Source organism: Staurois parvus, unplaced genomic scaffold (genome assembly GCF_062004578.1).
Source record: "Staurois parvus isolate SC_StPar_1 unplaced genomic scaffold, SC_StPar_1.0 ptg000420l, whole genome shotgun sequence".
In the NCBI taxonomy this organism is placed as follows: Eukaryota; Metazoa; Chordata; class Amphibia; order Anura; family Ranidae; genus Staurois; species Staurois parvus.
In genome coordinates this window covers 4,802,448-4,823,796 of record NW_028318216.1, presented here as the reverse complement: position 1 = coordinate 4,823,796, position 21,349 = coordinate 4,802,448, and the positions used below count along the sequence as shown (strand labels likewise).

Below are 21,349 nucleotides of genomic sequence, written 5' to 3'. Positions count from 1 at the left end.
CCCGGTTTGGATCAGGTACTATTAGCTTTGTAATACATACGCTGGAAATGTATGTAACATTATGTACGGTAATTGTCTTATTGTGTCTTTGAATTAAGGAATTCTGTTGTTGTAGGAGTCTATATCCAAAGGCCCAACTACGTGGTAGTTGTAGTCTAAAGCCACCCATAGACGGAACAAAATTCAACCAGTTCAGCAGGAACCGAACAAATTTTGATCCATCTATAGGCAGGCTGGTTGTACTGTAGTCACAGTTGGTAAGGTCGAATAAAGACACGAGTCCATTCAGTTCAACCTGTGCGGGGGTATGTGCTCATGTCAAAAACTCATATCCCATATCCCTGTATATGTGTTCACTAAAATGCACATCCAAGAGTTTTTTGAAACTACCGATACTTCCCGCTGACACCACCAATTGAGGAAGAGCGTTCCACATCCTTACCGCCCTGACAATTTCATTGAGTGGCCCCGTGTTGTCTTATACTTCATGAGACAGAATAGTTTATTCCTTATGCTAGTTGATCCAATGATCAACTTCAGTTTAACCAGCCTGTCTTCTTTATTTTTGTACGATTGCTGTGTTTTGGCAGCAGGGAAACCTACTGCTGTCAGAATACAATAGCGCAGTGGGAGGGATTCCCCCACCAACACTGACTGTATTGAACGGGGAATTAAGTGATTTTTTTTTTTTTTTTTTTTGTTTTTCTCTCCATCAACCATGGGTTGAAAATTGCATAATGTATGGCCAGCCTAAGGGTCTATGTCAACTTGCTTTGGGCTTGTGTCCATTGGCATAAGTTTGACACACCTCTGAGATCTTTCAGAATTCATTGATAGATTCATTTGACTTGCTTTTGACCACCTTCTGACCTGCATTTGGCCTGCTTTAGCAGATTTAGAGCTCCCAAAGGCTTCTGTTGGAATGCAGATCCCACTTAAAGCCAACAAAAGCCTAGTGATACAGGCCAATATGCTTCTGAATTATTTTAAGCACTTGCAGAAAATCACATCTTTGAATTCATTATGTTGCACTGATTGCCAGTAAGAGTTTCCTTTAGCCCAAAAGTAACATTCTACCCCTCAGAGTGAGATATTGGAGGACTGTCCTGAATATCTAACATGTCAATGAGTTCAAGGAATTGCAGAAATGTTTAGTGTGCACAGTTAAAAACCCGCCATACTAAAACTCTGATACAAGAACTGAGAGAGGCTTCACCTATCTTGTGTGATAGATGTGGATTGTATATATGATTATACTGTATAGAACGTATGGGATGTGTTTGTAAGTAAACCATGTTGTGTTTTCTTTCAGGAAATTGAACCTGATACCAAACTTGATGGCGAGACAGCATCTGACAGCGACAGTAAAACCGACCCTGCCGGTACTCAACAAGGCACGCCAACCGATGACACTCCAGAGGTCCTAAACAGAGCTTTATCAAGCCTGTCGTCCAGGTTCTGTACTTTTCTTTCATAGACACTTTATATAGTATATTGTCAGGGAAGGCACAAAATTATTCAGTAAATGATTTCTTCTATAGCCACAAAGCATATAAAACCATTTTATATGAACTTAACACCTTTGCAGACACTAATATTACTTTGTAAAAGTAGTGGTGACATCATCACTGTGGTGTACATAGCCTGTGCAGAGAGCAGAGCTGTGGGAGGGACCCAGCAGGCTCCACCCACTACAGGCCACCTGCAAAAAATAGTTACAGGATGGGGCGGAGACAAGACCAGTTACCCTGCACAAGGAGTGAGCATAGCAGTTATTGGCCTTTATTACAGGAAACCCCTGTAGAGAGACAAAGGTGAGGAGTTGCTTCAGGCTAGTTCATTACACATATCTGGAGAAATACATAATTACCAAGATTCAAGTAAGAATACATATGGCTCTTGTATTTAGACCGGCCTGTAACCCTTTTTTGCAGAGGAACCTTTAAAATAATTCACAGGTCTCAGAGAACACCTGGTAAAACTATACCTACATCTCATTTTGCTATTAATATCAGTAAGTGATACAAATAATAAAAGAATAAAAATATGGCACACCTAGAGTATTTAACATTCATGTTGGATCCTTTGTAACGCTAAAATGCTCTAAATAAAATTATTTTAAAGTTATAACCACAAAACATTTGCAAAATAATCAAAAAGTTGAAATCACAAGTGACAATGACTAGAAAAAAAAAAATCACCGGGGGTCCTTTACAGTGGTCAGTGGAGAAATGCCTTCTTACATCGTTGGCCAATAAGAATGCCACCCTTAAAGATGGCTACTAAGATCATTGGAGGCATGCCACTGACCAGGCCAAGAGATGCTGTCCCAGAGGTGTGCAGGCATTGTCAGATGGGAGGCCAGTCTGCCACTGCTAGAGTAACAAACCTCTAGAAACTTCTGGAGGAACCCTGGCTGAGAACTGGTGAGACAATATTTATTTATTTAGCCTGAATGTCAGCATAATGAACCAAGCCAATTCAGTATAGAACCCTTAATGCATTTATTTTCTAACTTTTTTTTTATTAATAATTTTCCCCTTTTTTTTAAAACATATTTTTCATGCCTAAGTTTGACATTTTAAATTTTATGCTTTTTTCCAGAAATGACTATTTTTACAGCTACCACTTTTGCATAGAAAGTTTGCCCTTTTTCCTAACTAAGAGGATGGCCTGTCATGTCCATTTTAGGACATCCATCCTTCTTGACATTTCCCCTCTCCCTCAAAGGTACCTGTCTGGATGGAATTATTGAATCTGTAAGTGCTGACCCCTGGTAAAGTAAAAAGTTCCAAGTTTATTCTTTATGCTTCTTTTACTACACAGTGAGTCACTGTGCAAACCAGATGTACTTGCTGGTTCTGGGTTGCTGATTTACTTGTCCATTTGGAGGCAAAGTTAAAATGGTTTTAAAGGCTGAAGGTTTGTTACCTTCATGCATTCTAGCATGAAGGTAAAAAACCTGTGTGCTGCTCAACCCACAGCCCCTCGAATACTCACCTAAGCCCCCTCTTGATCCAGCAATGTGCACAGGAGCCTCAGCTGTTCTGGGTCTCTCTTCTCATCACTGGCTGAGACACAGCAGCGGGAGATGAACTGCGGCTCTGTGTGTCTTGTGGACACACAGAGCAGGACTCAGGTGCGAGCACACATCAGTGCTCCCATAGCAAGTAGCTTACTATTGGGAACACTGGTCAAGGGGGAGGAGCGCTATCGGGGGACCCAAGAAGAAGAGGATTGGGGCTGCTCTGTGCAACACCATTACACAGAGCAGGTAAGTATGACATGTTTGTTTAAGAAAAAAAAAATCAAACCTTTAATATCACTTTAAGAAAGAGATCAGTGAAGATATTACCTTCATAAAAGCAAGTTGGCAGTAGTAGTTGGCATATTTCCACAGTAATTCCTAGTAATTCTATATCAGCCTGTGCAGTGACTAAAGGTTGATCTAAACCCAATCACTACAGTCACTGTAATTTCAAAAGATGGTTTTAGTCTTTTTTTTTTTTTTTTTTTTTTTAACTAAACAAAATACTTGGTGATTCTGCCATGGAGGCCATTGTTCAGAAACTTCCTATTGTGGGATGATGACTTCCAGGATCAACTAAAGCTGGATAGAACAAAAACTGTCTATCCTCAGTTCAGACTGCAAAGCAACAACACGTGATTATTTTAAAGGGGGATTATTCTTTTCTATAGTGTGTGTGTGATTATATATATATATATATATCATATCTTTTGTTAACCTCTTACTGTGCTTACTTACTGATTGAGTAGTGGTAAACAAGTTGTCACCCAAAACTACACCCTTGCATCACACTATATTTTACGTGTTCAGTTTAAATAAAAAAAAGTATGTTCTAATAAAATATACCGCATTGGTAATGTTTGTACTACTTGGAAAATGTCTTTTGTAGAGAGGCTGTTTGAATGTATTGACTGAGTGACTGCATTGTAAGCAGATTAGTGGGAAACCACTGCACAGCTAAACCCCAGCTGGCACATCCTCTAATGAAATGGTGCAGTGATGATAAAACAAATCGCTTACAGATTACTGTTAGAATAAACTCATAGTGGTGCTTATTATAACCCATGTGCGGTTTTATGTACTTGTAAGTTCTTGTGTCCACAGTAGATATGGGTCACATTTTAAAGGTGAATATATAGGATCTGAATAATAATAATAATAATAATAATAATAATAAAAAAGGTTCAAAGAATTCTGAAGTGAGGTGGTGAGTTGCCTGAAGCAGTCAACATGTGTTACTTTTTTTTTAAAAAAAACCCAATTAATCTTGGTTTAATGCAGCTAAATACATTCAGATGCATCTAAACAAAAGGCATGTAAAGGATTATTGTTGTTATTCTTAATAATAATAATTTTTTTAATTTTAATTTTTTTTTTAAAGCAGGTGCAGCCTGAGTAGAAAAGCCTGTCCCTTGCCAGCATGCTACAGATAATTACCCTTGCTTTCTCTGTGAAAACAGAGGTCTCTCTGCTTAGGTCTGACCTGCTCCCTGCTAAGTCATGCATATACCTTTTGCAATTTGCAAAGTTTAAACTTGCTTCGGATTGGAAAGCTCTAGCTCTGACTCGGCTGGAAGCATGCTGGAGAGAAACCACTGCTTTTACACATGGAGGAAGAGTCTTTCTCAATGGCATACAGGCAGGGAACATGAATTTCTACTCAAGCTGTGGTTTGTTATCTAAACAAAAGACCACCTTTTTTATTTTGCTTCACAGAGAATGTACTGAATATACAGTAGCTGATTAAATTGGAGCTTTTGGTTGGTCTTTACCACTTCAAGTTCTCCACTTTTGTTTTAAATGTATTTTTTTTTTGCAAATGGTCTCCACTGAGTATTGGTTTACAAGCCATTCATTTCTTTTCATTACTGGTGACTGTTTTTTAGGAAGTGGTAACCCCCTCATCCAGACCCTACTACAGGTCAGAAAAAGCTTTCTGGCAGTTCAGGAAGGGTGATCACCTCCTGAGTTTAGTAGGAATCGCAAGAGTATTTCCATGGTGTGCTTGTTCATATCTGAATTCTGAATGAGGCACTTATTATATTTCAAATAATGCTGAGCCACATATGATGACAATGTAATTGTATATGAGTAGCCAGTGAATACGATTTGTGGCTGTGCAGCAATTCATGCCAGGAGGGGATGCTTCCATGTCTTGTCACTGATAGCAAGGAGAAGTGTAAATATGGAAGAAGTGTGAATTACCAGGTAAGCCTGAAATACTGCATGTAAGGAGGCTCCTTCACTGTCCAGTCACAGGCTAAGGCTGGCCGTACACTATACAATTTTCTGTCCAATTTCTGCCCAATTTCCTTTAGATTTACCTTCAACTATGTAGTGCAAGGTTCTGCTTAATTGGATACAATTGAAAGTGTTGTTTAGGGTTGACCTCATATTATATGGTTTTTGGTAAATCTAAAGCAAAAATCTCAAGAAAATTGTATGATGTATGGCCAGCCTGTTTTGCTTTAGATTTACCAAAAACCATATAATATGAGGTCAACATAAACAACACTTTAATTCTATCCAATTAGGCAGACCCTTGCACTACATAGTTGAAGGTAAATCTAAAGGAAATTGGACAAAAAATTGTATAGTGTATGGCCAGCCTTAATGCCTCTCCCAGGAATGGAGGGACAAAAATGCAAATCCTTCAGGCCCATTCCCTCCTATGACTAATATTGCCGCCTTTCTGAGTGTTGATATTTAGCGGATCGCTTTTAAGCTGGCTTATGGCAGACAGTGAGGAGGCAAAATGCAGCCTCCGCACCGCCTATTTTAACCCTCGAAATACAGACCTACCACATTGCTACCACATGCATTGCACTGCATGTGGTTGCATTACAGCCCTATTCATCTGAATGGGTCGTGTTCGGCAGCCATACCACCAGCCATACCACCAGCCATATTAGACATGTTTAATTTTTGCCATGGCCACGAAGTGAAGCATCACTGCCGTGTCCTGTGTACAGCTACAAAAAGCTGCCTTTTTTTTGTGTTCAGGTGGTCGTTCGGGTTGGGGGGGGTGGAATTATCACCTGCTTTTACTGCCCCACTGGCAGCCTGTGTGAATGAGTCCTTTGATAGTTAAAATAGCTTCCATTGTGTGTTTTTTTTTTTTTTTTTTTTTTAGCCTGGAGTTTTGAATTACACCAGAGAATCGCCATTTCAACTGGGTAGCCAACCTCCAAAGGAGTCGGCAATGATAGTCTGAAAAAGTCTCCTTATGACACCTTTCTTTCTTGTTATTATAAATGGCATTACAAATTTGGTTCCAGAGCATTAGAGAAGAACGCAAACTTGGTTTAAAGAATAAGTTTGCCTTTTAACAAAAAATAATGCACATTATTTGGGAGCCTGTAAAGTATTGCACCATTGTTCACTGATGCCCTGCAGGACTCCTACAAATCTGTCATTGTATCTGGGTGCTTGTACAGGCAAGCGGATACACTCTGACCGGAAGAATCAATGAACTACCAGAGTGCTCAATAGTCCCGTGTTGGTTCATTGAGAACTACAAGCCAACAGCAAAGGCTGTTGGTACTTGTAGTTTTCCCATTCACAGAATGCTGTGAATGAGTGACATGGTTGGGAGGGTGGAGCCCCACACTGCCACTTTTTTTTTTTAGAATTGTGACAGCTAGTGGGGGGGAGAAGATCCCTCGCTAGCTGTCACAACGTGGAGCTGGAGTTGGTCCTTTCCCTGAACATGGGTGTAACGTTACAGAAGGTGAACTTATCATTTAGGCTCCATTCACACTAGCTTGAAAAAACGCTGCTCCTTAGAGGAGTTTAGTACTTTGCCTTTAGAAGCAACTAATGTTATCCTTTGTGTCCATGCACATTAGGTAGTCTAGAGGTGCTTTTTGAGCTCCACGTTTAGAGGCAAAAACTCTGCATTTTGGAGAGAGTTTTTCTGGCAGAAAAAAAATGCTAAATGCTCCTTTACACTAGTACAAAAAAATGCTTGAAATTGTTTGTTTTTCTTTTTCTGCATGGTTGTGTTTTTTTTTTTGTTTCGTTTTTCTTAAGCCTTAGGCTCCATGTACACTGTAGCTGATAAACTCACATTTAGGAGCTTTTCTGTGTTTTTTTTTTTTTTTCAGCAGCCCCTGAACTCTCCCTAAAGTTTTCCTATGTGTCCATGTACACTATGTCGTTTACAGTCGTTTTTTGAGCGCACCAAACTTGCGTAGAGGAGTAGATTTTATAAGCTTTTCAAATGCCGAACGCGTGTAAACGCAGCAAACCATGTTTATAAGCGTTTACATTTGGAAATTTTTTTTAACTCTTCCATTTCCAGATGCTGTTCAAAGCCTTTTTTCATCATGGAAAAATGCATGCAAAGCATTTTCCCAGTACTCAAATGGACCTGGTACACCATACTTTGAGGTTTCGCATGAAAGAAAATTTGTTAGACACTGCTGCAATAATTTCTGCACAGAAATGAGCTGGAACACATCCAAACACCACAAAATAAAAAAAAACTGCTAATCTCAACACATACTGCTCTCTCTGCTTCTGCTCTCTCTATTTCTCTCAAAATGTCTGAAATAGTTAATTTTTTACTGTTTTTCAGTGCATTCTGGGCATTTTGGAAGGTCTCCTGAGGTTATCTTTAAAAAACGCTTCTAAACACAAACATTCATAAACGCAGTATGCAAGCGCGGCTAAACAGACTTTTTTTAACCTACGTTTTCCAGCAGTCAGTTTACATGGTTCAGATGTGTTTTCCTAACGTCCCGTGTACATGGAGCCTTACATTTCAAAAAAGTACAAGGTCTATACAAGGTCTATACAGTGTAATAGACTGTGTGTGTGTGTGTGTGTGTTTTTTGTTTTTTTTTCTTTAATCTACATGCATTGGTCTCTCTAGTTTCCTGTTTTGTGACTAAAGCAATTGTGATATTTGAAATAACCTAGAGCTTCTTTCCATTTTTTTTTTTTCTTGTAGTCCCATTTCCTGACCCGATGTCCATATCCTGTATGCTGCCCGGAGATAATCAGTTGTATCCAAGTCTTAGACTTTTTTCTTTTTTGGTGTACGTGTGCTCGCTGCTAGTGTGTGCGTGTCTGTGTGTGTGTTGAACCATTAATGAAATGAAGACACAGATGTTCAAAGTCTTAATTTAACCTGGCCTAGGCTTCAATTACAAATCATGAATAGTTATCAGCTGTCCCATGCCTGCCTTGATAACACAGTATTGTGTAACGGTTCAGAAGTCTGTTTGCTATGTGATCTTATCGAACATAGCTGCTGTCTGTAGCATCTGGTGACAGGGCAGCCCTTCTAAATTACCCTTGCTGGACAAAATGTAGGAAGTTTGGGAACATCAATGAGCTTTTTTTAGTGGCAACCAAACATCTACTGTATTTTGACTCGTGGAACAATATTTTATCTTCTAGTGGATTCAGTAGCAGCTTACTGGCTATTTTAATTTACCTAAAGTAGAATTGCACTGCATCTGAGCACCACAAACCAAACATCTATTTAATTAATCAATATTATTCAAAGCAAACTTGCCCATTCATCCATCTCTCCATGCTTTTTGCTGAAAATTTTCAAAAAACACCCCCTAGCATTTCTGGCAGTGGCCATCTTGAGTAAAGGGCAGATGATTCTTGTAACATTTACTTCCTGCAATCCATCTGCCCTTAGCTCAGGCATTGGCTGAGCTCAGAATCCTCCCGCCCCTCCTGAAGACTGCTGCGATGTATGACATTTGCCTAGGCACAGAAACCAGGAAGTAACTGAACAATTGTAAAATAAGTAAATATGATCTACTTTCCTATCCATTTACTAATGCTAGCATCATAAGGATTAAATATAATCTATGTTGATTGAGCGAGTGAAGTTCCACTTTAATGTTGCTTGTGGAGCCAGCATATTATATACTATATCTGCAAATGTGTGACCATTTACGCCTAATACTCAATCTTGCAGTGCTTTTCCTTTCCTCCTACCTTTTGGACAGAACAACACGAGGTTAACACATCTGATGCTGGAACCCCTATAGGGATCCCATTGCACCTTGGTAACAAACACACAGAATAGCTTGGTATCGAAGTACCATGCATTTTGATGCAGCATGATTTTTTTTTCTGGTAAAAAAAATGTGCATTTGCTGGTTTTTTTTGTTTGTTTGTTTTTTTTTTTTTAAGAGCCTTGAAGGCATTGCACCAGTGATCAGCAGATCACTGGTGCCATGCAGGTCTCCCACTGACTGTCGGTATAATCTGTCTGCTTGTATCTATTAGGAGCAAGCAGTTTCACACTGACAGGAAGAATAAATGAACTACCACAGCGCTGAGATAGTCCATTAAGAACTACAAGCCGACAGCCACAAAGGCTTTAGTTTCCCATTCACAGAACTCTGTCAATGAATGACATGGCTGGGCAGGCGGAGCAGGGGGATAAGATCCCCTGCTAGCTGTCACATCGGTGGGGGGGGGCTGCAGGGACTAGTCAGACAGTAATAAATTGTATGTTGCACCCTGAATATGGGTATAACATGTTACGAAAGGTGGACTTATCCTTTTAATTGATCAAGTTGAAACTGATTGGCTACCCTGCACAGCTGCACCAGATTCTGAGTGTACCAGTTTTAGTAAATCTCTTCTCTTACACCCCATTCACTTCGATTCGACTTGGCATGCGATTTGCATGCCATGCGACCTGCAAATCGCATGTCAAGTTGCACCCTATTGTCCGCAATTTGAGCAGTCATATCAAGTCAGAACCGCACCGATTTCAAAAGTAGTACATGTACTACTTTTGGTGCGATTTGCATAGACATCTGTATCAGATGTCTTGTAAATAGCACCTGAAATTGGTGGGTCCCCCAATTTTGAAAACGTGCGACTTCACTGTAAGTCGCACGATTTCAAAGTCGGGCTTGATGTGAATGGAAGGTTAGTGTTTTTTGTGCCATCTGCTGGTAAAGTCTGCAACTTCCCTTTATTGTATAGAAAGATTCAGCCCTGGTTCACACTTGTGTGGACCGTGTGTCCCACGTTTGCGTAGGCATGGCAGCCCATTCATTTGAATAGGCTGCTGTGCCTGAATTTCTGCAAAAAAGGTGCATGCACCTTTTTAAAAAACGTTGCCGCAGGGAAACTGCATGGTCTTTTTGACCCTGCGGTTCTCGTACCCGCAAGGGAGCTGAGATGTGTGGGGGTGCCATTCAGAATGAATGATGCGCGGGCATCTCTTAAGTGCAGCTCACACAGTGTGAATCCGGGCAGAAAGTAACTCAAACCAAAGTGTGTTTCTCTTAGTTTGGTTAATATATGGAAATGGAAAGCTGCCCTTTTTCCCCCTTTTTTTTTTTTCTTCTTCTTCTGCCTGTACATCAGTTACGGAGATTCACCCTTTGATTATCATCACAAGGACAGATGGCGGGAATGTAAAAATTCTAAATTTGTCACTTTTAATGCTAGGTAAGGAAAAACCTTCTAATAGGACATCATTGTTGGTGACCGCACTCAAGGCAGGGTTTCTAATTTCTTTGGGGAGAATTCCACTCATTTCCTGTTTTTGTCTGCAGCACAAAAGTCTTTAAAAACCTGACAGGCATTCTGACCTTTCCTTCTCTCTTCCATTGTTGGAGGGGTGCCCTTTAAATAGAGTGATGCTTTATGACACGTGACGTCACCATGCTACACGGCAGCTGGCCAGAACGGCCACACATTGGGATTGCTGCAGCTCTGGGATTGTTCTTTGATGGCTATGCAACATTTAAACTATTGTGAGTGTATTCATTTATCCTTAATAAAATGTTAGTTTTGGGCATACTACACTATTAGTGCTTATTCCTTGCATGACTTATTGGTGGAAACACAGAGTTGGAGCGGAGCCAAGGACAGAACCATCCCTGCACCACAAACCCTGGAGAGTCATTTGGGGTTAACCCCTAAAGAGCTGGTGGCTTTTTTTATATTCAAGCCCAATAGCTCTGGTAGGAGCTCTTGCATGTCTGTCGTTTTCACCAGGATCCTAGGAGGTGTCATCTTCCTCCTCTTGATAAACTGAATGAGGGTTTTTTCATCTCTGTTGATGGTTGGGTTTCACTTTTGAGCATGGATTTTTGTGTAATTGATGGACTTTAACATTATTTAGCACAGACTGTACTTTTTTGTTAGATGATGCTCTGTGAGAGCAGGAATAATTTACAACTGACCTGTGGCAGTCCCTGTGTTACTGCAGAAAAGCATTTCCATTCATTTTGTGAATGTCCTTTTTAAAGCTCAACTCTGACATGAGCAAATATTGTCCAAATACAAGAGCCGTGTATTCTTACTTGATCTTGGTGTACTTTGTGTATTTCTTCCAGACGTGTGTTAAATTTTCCTTTTGTGCAGGAGCTTCCTGTAATAAAGACTGCTCACTACTGCTCTCTCTCCTTATGCAAGGTGGCTGGTCTTGTCTCCGCCCCCTCCTGTAGTTTTCTGCAGGCAGCCTCTAGTACAGTGGTTCTCAACCTGTGGGTTGCGACCCCTTTGGGGGTCGAACTACCTTTTCACAGGGGTCGCCTAAGACCATCAGGAAACACATATTTCCGATGGTCTTAGGAACCGAGACACCGCTCCTCTATCCGTCTCCTGGCGGGTCCTCCCACATGTAGATAGACTCTATGAGGTAGTGGTGAGGGCGGCCGGAGGGGCTCGGCTTGCTGCGAGCCTCTCACGCTGGACTAACATCTGCACACTGACTGGCATGCTCCCTGTGCGATATGAGCATCTGGCCAGGCTGGAGGCCCCTCGTGAGTCGGAGGTGCCCCACTGCCACCCATTGGCTGCCCTTGCACCTGATGCATGTTTCCCTGAGTGGGCAGCTGCTCACAACAGCTGGATAGATGTGAGCCGGGCCCCCCTTTGCCTCCAGGGAAGGGGGATCTGGTTACCCGCAGAGCGTGTGCCCTACAGCCGCTCACCTCCCACGGAGGCTTCTCCTCACAGCACTTGTACGAGGGCTGGCACTGGGGCACACGGACCGCTAGAGGGAAGTACACAGCGACCAGCAATCCCAAACGTTCCGGGGTCATACAAGGAGCCTCAGGACAGACGCCTTGGTGTGGGAGAGGGCTGATATCCCTGAGGGGAAGGGGGGGATACTGGCCATACACACTTCAATTTTACTATCAGATCCAAATGGCAATCAGATTAACTTCCGTTCCCATCAAATTCCTTCAGTCGATTGACCAGGGCGCAAAATGAAAACGCTTTCTGATAATCTGATCATTAGTACTTCTCTGTCAAGGGCTGGTCATGACAGTTCATGTGAAAATATCCAAAGGGACAGGCACAAAAATGTTCTCGTACAATCACAGAACTATTGAAAATACATCCTGCATATCAGATATTTACATTACGATTCATAATAGTAGCAAAATTATAGTTATGAAGCAGCAATGAAAATCATTTTATGGTTGGGGGTCACCACAACATGAGGAACTGTATTAAAGGGTCGCGGCATTAGGAAGTTTGAGAACCACTACTCTAGTAGGTGAAGCTGGTGGGGCCCCTCCTACAACTCTGTTCTGCACAGGCTATATACAGCACAGTGATGATGTCACTGCTAGTTTTATAAGGTAGTAACTAGGTCTGAAAATTCATTTGGTACACACAAAGTGGATATATGTCCTAAAGTTTTTGTGCGCAGAGTTCAGCTTCAGCAGTTTATACATATCAATTCTGAGAGTAGCTGTCAACCAGAGCAGCCTTTCTCAACCAGATTGCCTTGAGGTTTCTTCAGGGGTGCCTTGGCAAAATATCTAAAAACTGCCCAAAACTTGTATAAAAGCCAGCGGGTGGATCAAGCCTGACTTTTAGTTACACAAAACCACAGGTTTTCATTGTTCATCATTACGACCTTCTAGCCGCCGACATCCTGACAACCAATGACATCATCAGTTAATAAGGAGGATGTCATCTGAAGGCACAGAATCCTAGTTTGCCCCTCCCCTGCCCTTCTCCGTCACTGCTGGGGTCACATTAGTTTAGTGATGGAGAAAAACTGAGGGAGGAGAGAAACTCTGGAATACTAGTCAGTACCAGTGTGCAAAAGTGTATTTGCTTTGGAAGAATAAATCACCTCTAATGTTGGGTGCCCTACATGTGTGGATGTTTCTGCATTATATAAAACTATTAGAATAATTTTCACATTTTAGAATGGGGTGCCTCAAGACTGTCCATAATTTTAAAGGGTGCCTCGGGACTATCCATAATTTTGAAGGGTGCCTTGTCTGAAAAAAGGTTGAGAAACACTGAACTAGAGTATACATTCCAGCCTGTCAGTTTAGGATCTCAAACTCTAGTCTACACCATAAACAATGGCCTACTTACAATTCTGTTTTACATTTACCGTTCTCTTCTTTCCATACAGATGGAAGAACTGGTGGGTCAGAGGCATCTTAACGTTAGCCATGATTGGCTTTTTCTTCATCATCATCTATTTGGGACCCCTCGTGCTGATGATGATTGTAAGTGCTTTTACCTCTTCCTTCTTTCCCCAAAACAAAACAATTTTACAATGTTTGATTCTTTCTGCAGGTGATGTGTGTGCAGATTAAATGTTTCCAGGAGATCATTATGATTGGATACAATGTCTACCATTCCTATGAGTTGCCTTGGTTCCGGACACTTAGCTGGTGGGTAAAAGATGCACTAAAATTACATTTGGAATGCTTTGAATTTTATTAAAACTGAAATTGATCTGCCTATATTTTGCCTTCCCTGGTCCCGTTTTTCTGCTACCCCCTATTGACATGCTAAATACATTTTTAAATAAGACTCCATACACACCAGATGCGGTGGGACTGCTCTGGGCCTCTATTCCAACACAGTCAAAATTCCTTGTCTCCTGCATGCCCGATTTACAATACTGCGTTGCTGTGATGTGTGGGCATGGTGCGCTTAAAAAAAAAAAAAAAAAAAAAAAAATAGTGCGTGCACGATTTTATTTTTTATTTCGGGGCAGCACTAGGCACCGCCTGGTGGCCAATTGAACTTTAATAAATGGGCAGCACAGTGGCTTAATGGTTAACACTTCTGCCTGGCAGTACTAGGGTTTGAGTCCCAACCACGGCACCATCTGCCTGGAGTTCGCATGTTCTCCCTGTGCTTGCGTGGGTTTCCTCCGGGTACTCCCGGTTTCCTCCCACACTCTAAAGACATGCTGGTAGGTTAATTGGATCTTGTCTAAATTGGCCCTAGTATGTGTATGTATGAATGTAAGCTAGGGACCTTAGATTGTACGCCCCTTGAGGGTTAGGGACTGATGTGAATGTACAATATATATGTGTAAAGCGCCGTGTAAATTGGTGGTGCTGTATAAGTACCTGAAATAAATATCTATAGATAAGGGGTGTGGCTATGGATGGGGACTGCCAGATTACAGGTCTGCAATAAAGTTTTCTCCTAAGAGTGATTTGTTCAGTTTGCAGCTGCCTGTTTTAGTGATGGTCAAGCTGATTGGCTACCATGCACAGCTGCACTAGATTCTGAGTGTACCAGTTTTAGTAATCTTCCCCTATATCTCATTAGGGTTTAGGTTTACTTTAAAACCCAAAAACATAAAATCTATTTTATAGGGGGGGAGACTAACTGTGTATGTCCAGCTTAAAGTGGTATTAAACCCAAAATCAAATATTTATTATATTGCTGCTAACATATTCTTAGAAGTGGTGGCTGCATTTGTTTTCATTATCTTTATATCTTTTCTTTTCCTTTTTTTTTTTTTTACCTAGTTATCCAGCCAGTCATTCCGTTTTTCGACAAGCTCTCCTGCTGATTTAGCAATCAGTGTTGAGACAACAATTTACTATGGACAAGGGTGCTGACAGTGATCAGCTTTTATTTATGTATAAATCTTTATCCTTCATTATAAACCTTTATTTCAAATAGAAAAATAAAAAAAAAACCTGTTTCCTTTACTGCTTGTGTAACTGCAATGTGAGCTGGTGTTTGGCTTCAATTTGTTAGCGTATCCATAATCTGCTAGCACATCTAAAACCTTCAGACCAACAATGATGCTGTCCAGAGGTGCCTCCTGTGCTCCTTCTTCCAGAGTGGTGTCTGTATAATAAAGGAGATGTATTACTGGCCAGATCACCAGATGAATACCTATGTGATGGCTGCATCATTCATTTTCTTTGTTAGACTTTTTTCCCTCTAAGGACTGGTAGCTGCAATATATAACATTTTTGTGTTTATTACTGCTGTAACCCTTTCAATGCCAGGTCTGTACTGCATGTAGACCTGATAGCGGGGGGTTTTATACACAATCCGGTGGCTGCAGCCGTCGGGATTGTGTATAAATCTGACAGGCAGACTCCTGCCTGTCAGGTGGAAGCAGTTGGGCGGTGGCACTGCTGCTCAAACGCTTCCACAGCGCCCAGTACCAGTGCGATCTGCATTGCAATACATCTAGTGGTGACCAGAGGAGACATGCAGGGTCTCAAAGAGAACCTGTCACTTAAAAATCATTGCATAGGGGACTTTTTTTTCCATCACAAAAGGGACACTAAGTTAAGTGAATTTTTTTTATTAAATTGCAAAAAAATAAATACCCAAGCACAGAACACCCCCCCCCCCCCCAAAAAAAAGTGAGCCCCTCACCCCCACATACATTTGTACAAACGCACATGTTGGAGCACTTATGCGTGAAGACATCGATTATGATACACGTTACATATCACTGCGCACGCCGGAGTGAGTGCAATAATTCTAGCACAAGACCTCCTCTGTAACACTAAACTGATGACCTATAAAGGCTTTTAAAACATCACCTATTGAAAATATAGGGTACTGAAGTTTGTCACCATTTCATAGGCACACACAAATTTGAGGTTTGGCATGTTGGGTATCAATTTACTTGGCGCAACCTCGTCTTTTATATTTACCAAAAATGTGGGAATTGTTTGCCCTAAATACTCACTTTGATGTGTTTTTTTACTGAAATTGTGCATTTTCTAGACCTTTTGTGGTAATATTGTGTGACATAAAACAATTGGAATTGCCACTATTTTATTCTCCAGGGTCTCTACTTTCAGAAAATATAAAATGTTTTGGGATTTTGTGTACTCTTCAGGCCTGAAATACATTTTTTAAATGTATGCAAAAACGTCTCTGGCAGTGGAATAGCTAAGCAGCTGGCATATGCTAAACGTTCACTAAAAGATGTGGGATTGACTTTTAAATGTGATCCCCTTTGATATTGGAACAGTTTTAACAACCAGTTCTCTTACTACACATTGAAAAATTATTTTTTTTTGATTATTGGAACGTAACTTTGAAATGCAAGAAGAACAAATACAATAATGAAATATACTTTATTCTTGTGTGGGAACTGATTGTGTGGTGTTTTTTGTTTTGTTTTTTGTTTTTTTTAATTCTGTTGTGTCTGTAATTGCTCCCTTTGGATTCCTGCAGGTACTTCTTGCTGTGTGTCAACTATTTCTTCTATGGAGAGACCGTGACAGACTATTTCTTCACTCTAGTACAAAGGGAGGAGCCACTTAGGATCCTTAGCAAATACCATCGATTCATCTCCTTTGCCTTGTACCTGATGGGTGGGTTGCAGTTTTATACATTAGTAATGTGAATAGTTAATTGTTAGAAGTATGCTGCCTACAAGGAAGTACTCTTTTAGCTTTCACTTAAACTGCACTAAATACAAATGGATCTGTTTTTCACTTTTTTCCCTGATCATTAGGTTGCTTTTTTTTTGTTTTGTTTTTTTTTGCACATTACATTACTAAAAAGTGAGCGCCAAGCCTAATGGGTGCACATTCTGAACAGTGTCACTAAAGGCATTTTGTATAAGAGAATTAGAACACCAGTCATCTTTATTCTTCAGATGTCATCCTAAAATGTGTGATTTTCTTTTCTTTTTACTTTTAGATGATAATGGTAAACAGGACTAATAGAGAGGGGGAGTCTCCCGAGGGCACAGAAAGCAATACAAACTGACAGGGTTTCTTATCCCTCTTCCTTTAATGACACTTTAATTTCACCCAGTGAATATTTACTAGCTCTTAGGCCAGATTCACACCTTTATGTTTTCACTTGATACATTTTCCATTTAAAGCAGAGCTTCACCTAAAAGAGGAAGTTCCCGCTTTAAGGCCTCCTCCCCCACTCCTGTTTATGAAATGGCTCTTTTGGGAAGGGAGGAAGTACCTGAATTTGACAGCCTCTCTCACTTCTGCTCCGACTGCCTAGGTCACAGGTGTCAAACTCCATTTCATCGTGGGCCGTATCAGCATTATGGTTGCCCTCAAAGGGCCAGTTGTATCTGTAAGACTAGATGTCCAAAGCACCCCCCCCCCTTACATCAGATGTCAAGAATCCCACACCCTCCCTAACATCACCGTGCACCCCCTTTGGGGCAGAGCTGGAAAGCAGAAAGTGCAGGGTCTGGAGGAGGAGCAGAGGAGGAGTGGAGTCAGTTACCAGAGTCTGCTGAATGCTGAGACCAGGGAAGGCAGAGATGGGGGGGTGCTGCAGCTGCACTGAGAGGTGCAGGATTTGGCAGAGGAGTTCTATTTTCCTCTCTGCTGCCGACTACTGAGACAAGGTGGGGGCAGAGACGAGGGGGTACCTGCAGGAGAAGTGCAAGGGCCACATAAAATGGCCAGGAGCCATGGGCCTTGTGTTTGGCACCTGTGGCCTAGGTGATCAGAGCGAAAGTTCTGACCCGACCCACCTCCCCGCAGTCATCTAGGACACGTCACAGGTCCCAGAAGGCTGCAGGACCATTCACAATGGACAGTGAGCTTCGCACATGTGAAGCTCACAAGCTGTCAGTCGGGTGCCCATGGTTAAGATGCTGGTGCAGGGGGCCAAAGACGGGAGGTGAAAACTGCTGGGGTAAGCACAGGGACAGGTAAGTGGCTGTTTATTAAAAGTCGGCTGCTACAGTTTTTGTATCTGCTGACTTTTAATTTTTACACTGGAGACTGGAGCTCCTCTTTACGTTAAGATGCACGTCACCACATCATGACACGTTGATGTTTCATAATGCTTGTCATATGTCTCCAAAGTGCATTGCACACACTAAAAATGTGCAACATGCTTTTTGATGCCTATTCATTGATTTTCAATGGAAATCGCATTAGAGAAAAATGCATTGGTTGAAATTCAGCCTTAGCCACACGTAGAATAAATGTAGTGCAGCATGTAGTGGCAATTTAAATTCTCCAACTTTCACATCCACATGCATTGTATGTGTAGTGATCGCTAGTGATTAACTGTGTATGATCACAGGATATTTTAGTTTTGCGAGTCTTCCTGTCTTAAAACCACCCAACGAGTCTTCTAAATAATTAGTTGCCTTATTTATTAAAATTCTCTAGCTGTTGAAAAGTTTCACCATTATGTTTGTTATTCCTATCCAACCCACTTACTTTACAATTATATGATGACTTTTTGGATGAATGAGAGAAGAAATGGATCTAAACATAAAATATAATTTGTATAAGCATTCCTACTTCCTACATTCTAATGCCCTTGTCCGGGAGCATCTTCACTGTGGCAGCCAGAGGTTGCATTACAGATGGACCGAGGAATTAGTGTTAATGGAGTGACATGCCACACCATCTTGGTGTCCACTATTGGCAGATGTCCTGCATAGTGAAAGTCTGGATCTTCTGACTTGACGGTTTCATACATGAATGACAAGTACACACATAATAGTCGAATTAGTGAGCATTCATCTCGGGTGAAATTGAGAACTTCCTGTACAAGTGAACAAAGAGTGAACCAGTTGAAGTTTGCTGCCAAGGCTGGACTAATCCCAGGAGCTAGGAATCCAGTGTGCATAAAATAAAACTCTTTCGGGCATCTGACTTTTAATGCAGGCAGGGGAAATCTAAATCTGTTGGCTTTTAGTTTCGAATTACTCCAGAAGACTGCCATCCAGTATTTATTATCATTTGTAAATTTGTTAGTAGTTAGGCAAAGCACTTAAGTACAACATAAGTATGGGATTACATTGGTATAATTTATGTAGCCATTATTTCTTGTAAACACGTCAATATAAACACTTTTCCAATCCATATGTACTATTTTTCTAGTAGATACTTTCTATTTTGTATGAATGACTTGAAGTCAACTAATTTTAATTTTACTGTCTTTCCCATTACAGTTTCCTTTGCTTTACAAATGTGTACATATTACTTTTGAGTAATCCAAAACAAAGAAAGGGAGAGACGCTCAACATTAAAGCCAACTTCTAGTTTATTAAAGCCAAAGGATGCACATAGTTCCACCTGGTGCCAAGATGTTGCCAAAGCACTTTTGTTAGCAACCGCCTGGTGGTACCTCTAGCAGCCCACAGGACAGGATTCCCCAGAGCGCGGAGTCTAAGCCCCAGCCTGCTTGTTCACCAGGGCCCCTGAGGGTGGGGATGGACTTGCAGGTGGAGAACCTGATGTGAAGAGGCAGAAGGCGGAAGCAGGGATGGCTGGATCCGTGCCGGATGGATGGACGGATGAGCATGGTCAGACGGGCCAGGTCGGTAACAGAGAGGTCAGCATAGTACAAGGCAGCAGGCAGAAGAATAGTCAGGTCACTCGCCGGGGTCGGTACCAGTAGTTCAGATCAGGTAGGGATATCCAAAGAGAGGTCAAACTTAGCCAGGGGTCAGAGCAGGAGAAGTCAGCAGAGGTCAGGTCCAGGCAGGTCAGCAACGAATCTTCAGCAACAGAATACAGGAATAAGATCAGACCATACGGCAACTTGTGTCTGTGCAGGGCTGGTTTAAGTAGCCCGCCCTGCACCTGACAGGCGCAGCCTAGGTCCTAGTGCCTGCCCAGCACCGTCATAGGCGACGGGTGCTCCTGGGTCCTAGTGCCCTGCTGCCTGCATGTCTTGACAGACACCTACGCATGTGCAGACCCATGCGTCGCGATGGTCCCTGACAATTTTACTCCTCACAGGAGCTTAGTGATTTAGGGTATGTGACTCTATGACAAAGCTCCTGTGAGGAGTGAAATGCGTTGGAGGTGTCATGACACCAGGTGGAACTGTTTGTGCATCCTTTGGCTTTAATAAAATAGAAATGGACTTTTATGGTAAGTTGCTGTCCCTTCCTTTTGTTTTGGATTATTTAAAAGTTAAATGTACGGTGGCTGATGACTGCGGAGAACCATTTTTCTGCAAACTGGATACAAGAAAGACAAGTATAGTCTGGAGCGCAGGCTATAGTACATAGTATACAGTGGTTTTGTGTACATAAAATTATAAGTATTATGTTTACTACCAATGACTGTGTATTTATTTTCCTCCAGGGTTCTGCATGTTTGTTCTGAGTCTGGTGAAGAAGCATTATCGTCTCCAGTTTTATATGGTAAATAATGGCAGTGATATGTCATTTTGCATGTAGTGCTGCAGGCTTTTTCCATAAAGTGTAGGTCTGGTTTTTTTAAAATGTCTGTCAGGTTCAGGATTGCAGGCTCTCTTTATGGTATTTAGAATACTAAACTTAATTTCAGAATATTTAATGGATTTGGCTACATCATAGAAATTATGTGTTACTGCTTAAGCTGGTCATACGTGTACAGAATTTCAGATGATTCCTGTTGAATTGGCCAAAATTCATTCCATAGGTGGCTCTGAATCCACCACCTGACTCGAATATGTTCTCAGTCAAACAGCACCTCCATCCAGTCATGTGTTCAGGTATGCTGACAGCCACAGTTGCCGACTGTCAGAATGAAATAGCCAGCACTGCACATTCACCCATCCATGCTGTTCAACATGGATGAGGGGGGGGGTTAAGTGGCTTTTCTCATTGAACCCCCGTGGCAGAGAAATCTTAACATGTATGGCCAGCTTTAGTCTACCTACATGCCAAAAAGGCCATAGATGTCTAAACTATACACAAGGAAGCTCCTGTCTGATTTGTGACCTTCAGTTTGAATATAGTGCTATCAGCTGGTGGAGACGAGCGGAGGGAAGTGATTTAAGAATTCAGCCTCTCGGGCGCTTTTTTTTTCTTTCTTAATTTTTTAAAGATCCAAATATTCAGTTTCTCAGTAGGATGTTATGTTAAAGTGCTGCTCCACTCAAAAGAGGAAGTACCACTTTTAGGCCTCATCCCCCGCTCCCCATTAGGAATTGGCACCTTTTGGGGAGTGTGTGTGGTGGTGGTGGTGGGGGGGGGGAGGGGGGTATACAGCTTTGACAGCTACCCACTCCCACTTCCACTGCGATTGTCTAGGCCAGGGGTCTCCAAACTATGGCCCTCCAGCTGTTGAAGTACTACAAGTCCCATCATGCCTCTGCCTTTGCGAGTTTTGCCTGTGGCTGTCAGTCTTG

At 41.6% G+C, this 21,349-nt stretch overlaps 1 protein-coding gene across 1 annotated transcript in view; it reads left to right on the top strand.

The window, feature by feature from the left end:
- Window positions 1-1,312: 1,312 nt before the first annotated feature.
- The window catches only part of LOC149454725 (phosphatidate cytidylyltransferase 2), a gene marked incomplete at its 5' end in the record, with an annotated part of 53,805 nt that continues 33,768 nt past the window's right edge, over window positions 1,313-21,349 (top strand). Inside the window, 5 exons of the mRNA XM_089687154.1 lie at window positions 1,313-1,455; window positions 13,413-13,509; window positions 13,580-13,677; window positions 16,460-16,599; window positions 20,320-20,378. Of these exons, the coding sequence (XP_089543280.1) occupies window positions 1,313-1,455; window positions 13,413-13,509; window positions 13,580-13,677; window positions 16,460-16,599; window positions 20,320-20,378 (537 nt within the window). The remainder of the gene's footprint in view (window positions 1,456-13,412; window positions 13,510-13,579; window positions 13,678-16,459; window positions 16,600-20,319; window positions 20,379-21,349) is intronic.